Source organism: Epinephelus fuscoguttatus, linkage group LG18 (genome assembly GCF_011397635.1).
Source record: "Epinephelus fuscoguttatus linkage group LG18, E.fuscoguttatus.final_Chr_v1".
In the NCBI taxonomy this organism is placed as follows: Eukaryota; Metazoa; Chordata; class Actinopteri; order Perciformes; family Serranidae; genus Epinephelus; species Epinephelus fuscoguttatus.
In genome coordinates, this window is record NC_064769.1 from 1,380,989 (window position 1) to 1,394,669 (window position 13,681).

The 13,681-nt window shown below is 44.5% G+C and overlaps 1 protein-coding gene across 1 annotated transcript; it reads right to left on the bottom strand.

Moving 5' to 3' along the window:
• Positions 1–11,485: 11,485 nt before the first annotated feature.
• On the bottom strand, positions 11,486–13,554 carry LOC125905861 (uncharacterized). Its single transcript, XM_049604149.1, has 5 exons — positions 13,360–13,554; positions 13,111–13,239; positions 12,603–12,743; positions 12,354–12,465; positions 11,486–12,240 (listed from the first exon to the last, which is right to left on the bottom strand). Exons 1-5 carry the CDS (start codon positions 13,522–13,524, stop codon positions 12,023–12,025), a joined length of 765 nt encoding a protein of 254 aa, XP_049460106.1. The 5' UTR covers positions 13,525–13,554; the 3' UTR covers positions 11,486–12,022.
• Positions 13,555–13,681: the final 127 nt, after the last annotated feature.

Here is a 13,681-nt window from a genome sequence, read left to right on the forward strand (position 1 = left end):
GACGCCAACGAAAGAGTAAATTACTGGACCTGGAGTCGGACTTCTCTGTCGCTGGTAAGCCGTTGCAAACGCGGAGCTCACAGGATTTGCGTGGAGCGCATGGACACTCACCCTTGGCTTCTTTGTCTCCAAATCTTCAGTCCATAAATTAGTCTCTACTCTGCTGTGTAGGTATGTTACCGCCAGACACCTGTGCCTGCTGCAGCGGAGTTGTCCTTTCCTTACGTCATAGTTTAATTGGCACTAATAGATTAATTGAATATTAATTCAAATTGTGGGCGTACTCAGTAGCGACTTATGATTTTAAAAGTAGCGAAGTAGATTACATGGTGTAAATTGTGCTCAAGTAAAATTACACACTTGGGTACAAGTACCCAAAAAATCTACTTAATTACAGTATTATTACAGTATTTTGGTGAGTGTGTGTTGCACTGTTTAAATGGCACTGACAGGTGAAATGTTTCAGTGTCATGTTTCAGTCAGTGAAGCTTAGGGTCTGCATGTGAACCCCTCCTAATATAGTTTTTCTATGTGGCACATGAAGTCATGATTGGTTGTGTTTCTGTTAGTTTGTCCACCTACTCAGTAGTGTAAGGTAGTTATGATGGGCCCCAATGCACGCTGTTATGACAGGTCCTAGGTACTAGATATGAAGCACACACACACACACACACACACACACAGAGTTTTAGGCGTATATATATATATATATATATATATATATATATATATATTGCTGACAGTGTGTCTTGCTGCCGTTTTTATGTTATGTCCGCTTGCAGATGTGCTCAGCTTGTCAGTCTTGAGAGATTTTGCACCTAAACTAGCAACTGTAAATTGTATCATCTTGTTACATGATTAAACAGAGACTTGATACTAGACAACATCAGCATACATATTACCCAGCAATTATCATTACATATGACATATATGACAAAAACTAGAGTGCCAACCAGCCAAAGGCAGACGAGGAACAGAAAACAGGCAGGCAATACTCGTAGTCAGGGACAGAAGGCTGTCCCCGACATCTGACATCTCCCCCATAGAACGATCCTCAACATCCTGGGCAGGTGGGGGCAAGATGCGGGTCCCTTGACAAGCAGACTCATTGGCTGGCTGGACACTGGACCGCCATCGACCATTCATGGAGGGGGAGGTGGTGGTGCCGCAGCGACCAAGGGACTATTGTGGACTGGCTTAATCTTAAAGACATAGAAGGTTGGGTGAACTCTCATAGAATGGACTGCCACCAGATTGATGACTTTCTGGATAGTGAAAGGCCCGATGAAGTTAGGTGCCATCACCCGGGGAGGTAAGTCTCGGGTGGAGAGCCACACTTGCTGACCTGCTTGGTAGGTAGGTCAGTTGTACGGCGGCGGTTGGCAGTGGCAGCATATCGACCCACAGAACGAAGGAGGATGGAGTGAGCTTGGAGGCATGTTCTGTGGCAGCGACGGATGAAGGCTTGGACAGACGAACAGGAAATCTCCTTCTCTTGGGCTGGGAACAGTGGTGGTTGATAGCCATATGCACACTTAAATGGAGAGAGGCCGGTGGCAGAGCAGACAAGGGAGTTGGGAGTGAGCACATTCAACCCACAGTAGTTGTTATGACCAGGAAGAGGGGTTCTGGGAGGCCATGCACCGCAGGGCTGTTTCCAGTTCTTGGTTCATGTGCTCAGTCTGTCCATTGGTCTGGGGGTGGAATCCAGAGGACAGACTGGCGGTAGCACCCAGCAAACTGCACAACTCCCTCCAAAACACAGAAGAAAACTGGGGACCACGGTCTGACACCACATCAACAGGGAGGCCGTGCAGGCAGAATACATGGAGCAGAACCAAATGAGCAGTCTCTTTAGCAGTGGGGAGCTTGGGCAGAGGCACAAAGTGGACCATCTTGCTGAAGCAGTCCACGATGGTCAGGATGACAGTGTGGCTGTCAGAGGTGGGAAGACCAGTGACAAAGTCCAAGGATATGTGAGACCATGGGCGGTGAGGAACAGGAAGAGGTTGAAGCAGCCCAGCAGGAGGTTGACTGCAAGTTGGACAGGATTTGATGAATTCCTGGACGTCCTCCTGCAAGTTGGGCCACCAGAAACGTTGGAGAAGGGCATGCCGTGTCCGTTGAACACCAGGGTGGCAGGAGAGCTTGGAGTGGGCCCATAGTAGCACATCTGACCTCGAGGTCCTTCTGTGGCTGCTCTCACCCTCTCCTCTATGTCCCAGGTCAACACGGCAACAAGGCAGGATGCAGGGAGGATGGGCTCAGGTCTATCAACAGAATCCTCTGTCCTCTGGAACTGGCGGGAAAGGGCGTCGGGCTTGGCATTGTGGGACCCCGGACGGTAAGAGAGAGCGAAGTTGAAACGGGCAAAGAACAGGGACCAGCAGGCCTGGCGAGAGTTCAGTCTTTTAGCTAAGCGTATACTCCAAATTTCTGTGATCTGCCCACACAAAAAAAGGCTCCTTGGTGCCCTCCAACCAATGGTGCAACTCTTCTAGGGCCATCTTAACTGCCAACAGTTCCCTGTTGCCAATGTCATAATTTCTCTCAGCCTAGGACAGGCGTCGAGAGAAGAAGGCACAGGGATGGAACTTTTGGTCAGTGCCTGAGTGCTGATACAAGACAGCCCCCACCCCAACATCTGAGGCGTCCACCTCGACCACAACCTGGCATCCAGAGTATATTATCTGATAAATGACGGTGCCCAAGATGTGTCTATCTAAGGCTCTAGCAGGAACTGGATGAGGCAAAGGAATCTGCTCAAGCCCCAGCTGAAGGACCACCTCCTCATCAATGATACAGGCATTGGCCCCAGAGTCAATGAAGATAGGCAAGGTGTGAGGGCCATCTGGAAGGAGGAGGTGGCCTTGGAACAGAGGTCTCTGGCTTTGGGGAGGTGACAGGGCAGTTGAGCTCACCAGGGTCTCCCCAACTACTGGTGAGGTCTGGCTTTTGCTGGACAGCTGGAGACGTAGTGTCCCGCTACCCCACAATAGAGGCAGAGATTGGACTTGCAGCGGAGCTCCTTCTCTTCCAGGGAGAGGGAGGTGCGACCCAACTACATGGGCTCAGGATCCCCAATCTGCTGACCCAATGAGGTGGAGTTGACTGCAGCAGCACCCCCATGGGAGCGAGGTGGAAGAGAACATTGGGTTCCCCCTTGACGCTTCTCTCAACGACGAGTCTGGATTTGAAGGTCGATGCGGATGGCTAAATCAATCACCCCATCCAAGGTGATGGGGGTGTCATGTGAAACCAGTTCATCTTTAATGTAGTCAGCCAAACCATGAAGGAAGGCATCACAGAGGGCTGAGCTGTTCCAACTGCTTTGGCTGGCTCTGGTGTGGAAATCAATTGAGTAATCTGCCACCGTTCGCTCGCCTTGTTTCAGTCCCATCAGTCCCCTTGCAGACTCAGAACCTTGCGAAGCTCGGCAGCAAACAGGTCAAAGGAGGCACAAGCTGGAGACCGCCTCTCCCACTCAGCTGTTCCCCATAGTCGAGCTCTGCCTGTCAGGTGGTTGATGACAAATGCTACCTTTGCTGGTTCAGTGGCAAAGGTGCGGGGCTGCAGGGGAACAGAAGATAGCAGTTGGTGAGGAAGGGGCCTCAAGTCTCTCGATCACCGTTGTAACACTCCGGGGTCCCTACCCGGGGCTCAGGAGCATCTCTGGGCAGTGAAGAGGCTGGTACAGGTGCAGGAGCAGAAGCCGATGCTTCAGAAGAGGGGGCAAATACAGTGGATGGAAAGAGCTGGGACAGTTGGGCTGCTAGCTGTTGCATCTGTCCGGCTAACGTCACTAGTGCTCATCCATGAGTCTCAGCGGCCTGTCTGGCTTCAGCAGCAGATGCAGTCATCATGTCCTCATGTTGTTGCAGGACGCCCTCAATCGTCTTGAGGCGACTAAGTGGTGTGGGATTGTGTGCTGGGTCCATAGCTGGCTAGATTGTACTGTAACGGATATAGAGTGAACCCAATTGCAGCACAAATGAATCAGGTTTCTTGTATTAACAGTGTTTATTTGGCAGGTTAAAGCAGGAACACAGCTAACCAGAAGATGCAGCAGAGCAGAGCAGGTGAGTATGGCAGGATTTGAACCCGGGTCTCCCATGTGCCAGGCAAGCAAGTTATCACAGGACCAACAGAGCAGGCAGGGAGTGCATGGGACTCGTGAGCAAATGTTCTCAACAGGCTCAATGAGTGTGGTGGAGGGGAAATAGCACAAACTCACTGCTGATGGAAGTCTTACTGGAAAGTGGTTCAGATGAAGGCTGGGTGTGGATCCGGACCTTGAGACGGAGTCGACGGGGCTGACGGCACCAGAGGAGGTGAGCTGGCGAGGTGAAGCTGACAAGGTGGGTCTTTTGGCTGAGCAGGAACAGGCTGAGTGCCAACCAGCCACAAGCAGACGAAAATAGGCAGGCAATACTCGTAGTAGGGGACAGAAGGCTGGTGGATTTACCGGGGCTGAGACGTGAAATGTGTCGGAGGCAAGTCGGGTCGATACCAGGTAAGCAGTCTGGCAACAAGTGCTGGAGAGTCAGGCATGAGAGCAAAGACAATCTGGCAAAGAGTGAGTGGAGTGAAGCTGGATATATACTGGCTTGATTGGAGATGATGAGCAGGTGACAGCAGCAGGTGGAAGCACTTAAGCTGATGAGGGGTGTGGCTGAGTAGCAGAACAGGAGAGGGGCAGAGCAGACTGTGACAATTTTGTTATAGACTGATACAATTTAAAAAAAAACAATAATGTAGATGGGTTTGCCTTTTTGAATGCATATATAGCAAATCACACCATTTTTGATTTAACATAAGTTCTTCTTTAATCATGGGCGTATTTCTATGTGGCAGTCAGGCCCCTCCACCCCATGGGCCCTCATGCAATCCAGTGCCTGTACCATCGATATTTACGTCTCTGTCATGCAGCAGCTGTGGTAGAGGCACCTTGATCTCTGACCAACCAGCTGACTGCAGAAGCCGCCAGGTTGTCAAGCCTAAACTTCCAGCTCCACAACTTCCCTGCACCCTGAGTTTATCAACATCCTTCCAGCAGAGCTGAGGCTTGGGCTACGGCAGAATGGAACAGAAAATCTCCCGTCTGTGAGTCTCTTAAGCTCTCCTCTGAGACCTTCACCAAGATATTCCAACACATTGCTCCTGGATGGGAGGCAGCCCGAGCTCTCTCTAGTCTACGCCAGGGTATGAGAAGAGTCTCTGATTACGCTATTGAATTCTTTCAGCCATCCTGGCATCCTACGAGTCAGCACCTCCCACCAACCACCTCTACAGTACCCCCTCCAGCGTCAGAGGAACCCATGCAGCTTGGCAGAACCAGGCTGACTCCTAAGGAACGACAGCGCCATTTGTCAGGAGGGGCAGTGTATCTACTGTGCTCAGCTGGGCCATCTAATTGCCTCCTGCCCAGCAAAAGACCGGGCTCATCAGTGAAGAAGAGGGTGCTGGTGAGCCATACTACTATCCTCTACTCTTCCTCTGTGTCCCTTAAGCACTATTCGGACGGGATTAGTTTTACATGGGCATGTGGGGTAATGTCACTTTACCACAGGACGTCAGTAATATTAATGGCCGATTCGCACAGGATAAGAGATATCAGTAAAACTACCACAAATGGGAGGGGTAAATCCATTCACGCACCGCCGTGCCCTCCTGCCATCATGAGCGTATGATATGGAAGTATTTCTGTGCCATCTGAGTTTGAATATGAATTTCTAAGATCGACATTTTTCAGCATCAAAATCAGACTTTGAATTTTAAAAACCATCAAATTTCTAGCACTGAAATTTTTTTTGCCTCTGAATTTTTTGTTTTTTGTTTGAATTTTATTTTGTTGAAATAAATTCAGTGTAAAAAAAATCGTTGTCTCAAAATATTCAGTTTTTCAAAATTCAACATGTAAAGAAATTCAACACCCCAAAAAAATTCAGTGTAAAAAAATTCAACGTCAAAAAATTCAGTCTAAAAAAATTCAACATCAAAAAATTCAGTGTAAAAAGAACCAGACTCAACATCCGGGTCACCAGGGAGAAGCAATCGATCCCTGTCTCAATTCAGCCAACGTCCAGCCAATCATGTTACGCTCCATTGGTCATGTGACACCCACCCGGTCATGGCCACAAACGCAGGTGATGGTGCTTCGGTGAGTCTGTTTACTTTATTTGCCATTTGTGTTAAAAATTTAAAATAAATTTAGTAATAGATATTACTCGACATGTTGCACATTAACCGGATTTATTGAACAATATCTACGATGAACTTTTAATGAGGTGGCGTTCGTGAAAACTGCGTTAGTAACTAGCTAATGGTATGTGAGCAAGGCTACTTTCGGTTCTGAGGCAGCGAGTATGACGACTGACAGTACATTAAAGCGTGATAGTGTTAACTGGTGACACAGTGTTTCCCACAGGATTTTAGGAGACGGGAGGGGGGTGGGGGTAATTTTAACACTGTGCAATTACCGCGATATAGCGCATTTACCGTTTATTAGCGGCCTGTCTGTGCGTGTGTGTGTACGTGCGGTGCGACCACACGCGAGAGAGACGGCAGGTGGAGGGGCTGACTGGCAGAGATGATAGGTGGTGAAACGCAGTTTTTTTTTTTTTTCTGTTGGGAAACACTGGGTGACTGCTTACCAGAAGCTGCATTCATCAGCTCCTCTTTGACTGAACGATCCCATTTCCCATATTTTTCCATACTTCTTACTAAAATGAAACATAGTTAATTTCTGAGTATTTATTCTTTGGACTGCGCTCCTTAAACAACTGTTATAGACCACTGTGGCCAGCTGCATCCCAGAATTACTATGTTTCCATTCGCTCATCTATTTTTTCTCATTAGTTATTGTTTTCATACAGGCTGGGGTTGTCACAAGAACCGATACTTTGGTACCAAGTAGATGTCAAGATGCAAAAAATTTGTCGGTACCTGCATTTTCGGTACCGTGATTACCAGATATACAACTTTACCCTCTGCGCGCCTCATCGAGTCCTGTCGGGACTTACACGGGCAGTACACGCGCGCGAGTCGGTGCGGCTACAGTCGAGCTCACAGTCCGTTTACGTGAACACGGAGTTTAACCTGAGTTTATTGTGCAATCGTTTTAATGCAGGCATTGGATTTTGAACTATTCAAGTATCTGATGAAGCTGTTGTTATTACAAATTGCACTTTTCAAACATCAGCTGTTACAGTCATGGATTTGCTTTTCTATTGTTAATTTTCTATTTTGTTTTTCTCTCCTAGGAACAACTGCTTAATCATCTTTTAGAAAGACTTCACTCTCGATTGGAACATATTGTGGAACGCATGCCTCTGGACCTGGACTTCTTAGAGTTCACTTGCACACAAGAACTTGTGTTCTTAAATGCTGTATCCAGTCAAGTGACTGTTTGTCCAGCTATTTTAGATGCACTGACACAGCTACACAGTCTCATCAATTTGGAAAAAGACAAAAGGGAGCAACACATTGCAGTTGTGCAGTTTGAGCAAGGACCAGCAGGGCGACAGCGGATGACCATATCCCCAGACTACCTTAGCAAACTTCTGGAACTTAATTTGTCTGTTCCATGTATTGCTAAACTCTTGGGGGTGTCCAGACGTACAGTATACCGACACATGGCTGAGTCTGATCTCTCAGTAAAGGCACTCTACAGCCCAATGACAGATGATGAGTTAGATCAGTGTGTGAGAGAAATTAAATCTAGGTAGCCTAACTCTGGATATCGGATGATGAAGGGCCTCCTGCAAGCCAGAGGACTGAGGGTGCAGTATAACCGTGTCAGAGCCTCCATGCACCGCGTTGACACCATTGGTGTCATAAACCGAATGGTCCATGTTGGGTGTCTAGCTAGACGGACCTATTCAGTACCCGGACCCCAGGCTTTGTGGCACATTGATACGAACCATAAATTGATTCGGTAAATTCATATTTAGCAATCTTTTTCACGAAATGTCTGAGTTTCAAGGGTGTTTTTTTAAGTACATAGTTGTTATTAGGGCTGCAACTAACAATTATTTTCATTATCGGTTAATTTGGTGATTATTGTAACGATTAATCAATTAGTTGTTTGGTCAATAAAATTGAAAAAATGTTGAAAAATGTCAATCAGTGTTTCCCAAACCACAAGATGATGTTGTCAAAGTCTTGTTTTGTCCACAAACCAAAGAAATATTCAGTTTATTGTCATAAAGGAACAAAGAAACCAGAAATATTCAGATTTAACAAGCTTAAATCAGAGAATTTTGACTTTTTTTCTTAAAAAAACTACTCAAACCGATTATTTGAATTAAATCAAAATAGTTGACGAGTAATTTAATAATTTATTATTGTTTGATTAATCAATTAATTGTCGCAGCTCTTGTTATCAGTATCCACACATTTTTATACTGCTTCTGTTACTATATATGCGCCATAACAGCTAACCTCTCATAATGGCATACACTTTGTCTATTACATTCAGCAACTGTGTGTTGAACCTTTTTTTTTTCTTTCTTTTATTTAACTTGCAGTATGTTGTGTGCAGTTGACAAATTCATTTTTCACTCTTTCAGCTACAACATTGTTGTCTTCGGAGGCATTGATGGTTTTTCTCGTAAGGTTAGCACAATTGTTTGGACAAAGTGCACATATTTCTATAATTATTAAATACTTGAGTGCCCCATAGACATGTAATTTTATTTGTGCTGCAGATAATGTATCTTGGTGCAGCCTCAAACAACATGGCCTCAACCACCCTGGCATTCTTCCAGGAATCTGTCGACAAGTTTGGTGTTCCTCTCAGGTGAATGAATATTATAAACTAGGATATTTTACACTATAACAGTACTAACTGTATAACTATGTGTATGGAAAATGAGTTGTATGGTGGGAAAAATACCAGGTCAAAGATAAACACTGTTCATAACACTTATGTGGCTATATAAAACCTATATGTATTATCCCTGTTTCCTACCTTTTAGTTAGAGAGACTTTGAATAGGGAAATAGAATTATTAACAAGTTAGTTTTATTTTATTTTCAGAATTTTGCTCTCAGATGCTTCAACCACTCTCATTGCACTGTTGTATTAATCAACCAATAAACTGTAACCAACTTTTCATATACAGTATATGGTATTTGAAAGTGTTTTGTGTCTCCTTTAGGGTACGTGGAGATCAGGGAGTTGAAAACGTAGACGTTGCCCGCTTCATGTTTACAGTCTGTGGCACTGGAAGGAGCAACTTTATATCTGGCAAGAGTGTTCACAACCAACGGTTTGTTCAGTAGAATAGATACTGCTAATTGGAAGTTGCCCCCTCACTGATACCATGTAGTGATACTATGTTAGCACACAGCTGCTAGAAGGAGTACCATGATGTACTATTATTTGTCACATTTGCATATGGTGCAATAACATGCAGTATGCATGAAACAAGATCTAATTCTAAATATAGGCAAGGCAATTTTATTTGTATAGCCCGTTTTTACAAACAGTTTGTCTCAAAGGGCTTTACATGGCATCATAACAACATCCTCTTCCCTTAGACCCTCACATCCACTGAGGAAAAACTCCAGGAAAATCCTTTTAACAGGGAAAAATTGGAGAAACCTCAGGGTGAGCAACAGAGGAGGGATCCCTCACCCAGGACGGGCAGACGTGCAATAGATGTTGTATACAGACAAGAAAAGAGTTTATAACACAGAATGTGGGAAACATGGAAATGTTAACAAGAGCTGATGAAGGCAGCTTCTGGTGGGAGGAGAGGAGAAGAGTCTGGACTTAGATGTAGTTAGAATGTCTGCCTCTCTGACCCATGGAGAGAGCTGGTTCCACAGTAAAGGAGCCCGTTAACTGAAGGCTGTACCTCCCAGTCTGTTTTTAGAGATACTGGGAGTCACTAACAGACCTGCATTCTGGGAGCGGAGTGCTCTGGTGGGACAGTAAGGAATAATGAGGTCTTTCAGATAGGATGGAGCTTTGTCATTAAGAGCCTTATAAGTCAGCAGAAGTGGGTAGTGGGCTATGCATAAATACAAAATAAAGAAGAAATTCAAAGACTAAGTTTCAGCTATTAAATAGGTTGGATATTTTACATTTTAATTGTTGGTCACTCATTGTGAATTATTAAACAAATTGTAAATATTAATATTTTTTTGTATTAAAATTAAGGATGGGGCGGCACGGTGGTGTGGTGGTTAGCACTCTCGCCTCACAGCAAGAGGGTTGCCGGTTTGATCCCGGGCGTGGGAGCCCTTCTGTGCGGAGTTTGCATGTTCTCCCCGTGTCAGCGTGGGTTCTCTCCGGGCACTCCGGCTTCCTCCCACAGTCCAAAGACATGCAGATTTGGGGACTAGGTTAATTGGAGACTCTAAATTGTCCGTAGGTGTGAATGTGAGCGTGAATGGTTGTTTGTCTCTATGTGTCAGCCCTGCGATAGTCTGGCGACCTGTCCAGGGTGTACCCTGCATCTCGCCCGATGTAGCTGGGATAGGCTCCAGCCCCCCCGCGACCCTCAAGAGGATGAAGCGGTGAATGAATGAATGAATGAAAATTAAGGATTGAGCGGCTGTGGAGAGACCTGTGGGTAGCTGTTAATTGCATCTACTACGATGTCCTGCACTACCTTGAAGAAGAGGGCTTCCTGAGCATCGCCAATCCAACACACCTCTTCTGCTGCCACTTTGTTTTCTTACCACGCCTGCAGGATGACTTGGATACATTTCAGAATGGTTGGGACAACCATCCGCTCAGAACGGAAAGCAACATGACCCCCAACCAGCTGTGGGAGCTGGGTCGTAGACACTACCCAGTTCAAAGACCAGATAACGCAGAGGTACATGAATCATTTGGTTTTCATGTGTAAGCTGTTGAATTTGAAGTATTTTAAAGTGTGCCTACTGTCACTGCATACAATTTAAAATGCTCTCCATTTGTAGGGCATGGATATTCCTGACATTGAGTGGGAAAACAGTGGATTTCCTTGTGAAGACCTCTTCAGCGTCGTCGTTCCACACACAGCATGCCCAACGACCGATGGACAACTGACAGCTTTTAGAGCTGCAGTTCAGCCAAAAGCTGCATCCCAGTCCTACGGCAGCGATATTTACATTGCTGCTGTTCAGTTTTGTGAGCAGTTTCTTGATCTCTGAATAGAACTGATCAGATAAGACTTCAGTTTTGAGTTATGTGTTGATATTTTAATGTTTTCGCAAACTTTCGTTCCCTTCAGTTCTATCAGTGAAAAGTACAAGTGCACTTTAAACTCCTGCATTAATGGTTTATTAAAGCGCAGAAATTGTTACAAGGAATACATTAAGCTGCCAATCATAAAATGCATGTAACTTAACATACTGCATTTTCTTATGAAAACTGAGGTTGAGATGTAATGTAATAATAACAATGTAATGTAACAAAGCACAAAATTGTGAAAATAAAATCAGTGTAAGTCCACCTTGACAACTTGAATATTTTCATCAGACGTGTCGAACCAGAGTAAGGATGGCAAGGAATCTCCCACATGGTCTGAAATCTGTGGGTTACAGTTCTACAAATACAACAACTCCATACTGTCAGATGAATCTCAACACTTGACAGCTAACAAGCATAAAAACATCAACATTTTACCTAAACAATCTTAACTGACAAGTGTAAATACAGGTTGAGATGTCACTCAGACAAGACTAAATACTTTACATTTTTCTGTGAAAACTGAGCTTGAGATGTTTTGTAACAATGCGAAGAAATTGCAACTGTGTAACACTGAAAATAAAATAAGTATAAGTCCACCTTTTAACAACTTGAATATTTTCAACATCAGGTGTGTCAAACCAGAGTAACGACAGCAAGGAATCTCCCAGTACATGGTCTGAAATATGTGGGTTACAGTTGAAGTTACAGTTCTACAAATACAACAACTCCATACTGTCAGATGAACCTGAACACTTGACAGCTAACAAGCATAAAACATCAACATATTACTTTAACAATCTTATCTGACAAGTGTAAATACAGGTCCAGATGCCACTCAGACAAGACCAAATCCTGTATGGCAAGTGCTAATGCATGCCAGGATGTCATGTTTAAAAGATGTGTAGTCCTTGTAATGCCCTGGGATGCGCAAGGTCTCAAAGCAGGTGGAGGCTGTGAGGTATCTGCTCTCGACGACTTCGACAGAGAGACTTGGTGGTAGAACCTCCCATCCGGTCCAGAATTTGACCAGGTTGGTCAGTTCAGTTGGTGTTGCTATGGAGTAGATTCAAATGGATGATGATTAGTCATCAGGATAAATAGCCTATGGCACTAACAGTTCACACGGAATAGAAGATTAGTCAAGCCCTTGAGACAAGTAAACCTACCTTCACCTATGAACTGTCGTAGATACCCTGGCATGCGGCATGTTGTTTCAACTGAACAATCGTCATCATCGCTGCCACCCTCACGAGGCCATGTGATACGCTGAAGAAGGACCTGCATTGAAAAAATAGCATGAGAAAGACTTGGATAATTTTTTATTGTATTGCAGACAGTAATAAATGCTGACCAGGTATGAACCATAATATTTACTACAAATGCAATGCTACAAGACCAGAGTTATTCAAATTAACCTCAGCGCTGACATTCCCTGCCGTGTCTTCAGGAAAAAGCAAGGCCACTGTGTCAGGTCTTTGGGTCACCAGTGTCCACATTGGGGTTTCTTTAATGCCTCGTCTCAGCTGCTTAATTTGCCTCGTAACACGACCTAGTACCTGTTAATAGTAATAAGACAGAGAGAATATAACCCATAAAATTCATTTATGTAAAAGTAGGCTTGAAGAGTAAATTATGAAAAGAATACTTTCATTTAAATACACTTATTATGCTGCATTCCACTGGTGAATGAGGAAATAATCATACTGTTGTCCTGCACACTTGCAGTATTATAGACCACCCACTAAACCTGGGAATCAAATTTATCAGGAGAAAGTGCCACATTTTAATTTCTTCAGACAATTTTTTTTTTAACCGTAGCAATATGCATTTATAACCAATACATCACCCACAGGATAAAAAACCCCAAAATACATTAATTGTGGCTTGTGTTTTTAAACAGACATTTCTCAAACTTTTACTCACTGCATGTATCAATAGCTTTTCAAACAGCCACCTCCTGTTGTTGTCAGTTAGGGAAGGGAGGTCCCACGCATAGGCCAAGTCCTGGACACTTTGTTTATCCTTATCGGACAGTATGGATCCCCCTTCAAGCTTCAAGACAATAAGTCATATAAATTTCATTCATAAAGGACAATGGATACACAATAAAAGGGCGGCCCATTGTACTTAACATATTACTGAAAGAAAAAACTTTTTTTTAATCAAACATACAAGCCTGATGGTTTCTCTAATGTCCAGATCTGGACAGTCCTCCAGTGTCACTGTTGCAGTGTCAGGACTTCCACCAAGCAAGACATGAATAACAGCAGGGCTGAGTCCCTGTAGGCATGGTCCTCCATGAAGAAAGGAGTGGCCTATCATTCGACCAGCGAACATGTCACTTTCCACGAGAAAGTGAGAGGCTGAGGGAACTAAATGGCCCGGCTCTCCTTCAAAAAGCCCAGTAAGACTTGAATTTGCTGTCAAGATATCAAAAATTTGAATTAAGAACAACAAAGAAATAGGCCTCATTCCAGAGTCAGAGATATCATCA

Excerpts from the sequence above, each read along its gene's own strand:
- LOC125905861 (XM_049604149.1), bottom strand. The coding sequence starts at position 13,524 with ATGTTCGCTGGTCGAATGATAGGCCACTCCTTTCTTCATGGAGGACCA. Across the intron at positions 13,240-13,359 it reads TTAGAGAAACCATCAGGCTT|CTTGAAGGGGGATCCATACT; the intron begins GTATGTTTGATT and ends ATTGTCTTGAAG. Across the intron at positions 12,241-12,353 it reads ACGACAGTTCATAGGTGAAG|CAACACCAACTGAACTGACC; the intron begins GTAGGTTTACTT and ends TCTACTCCATAG.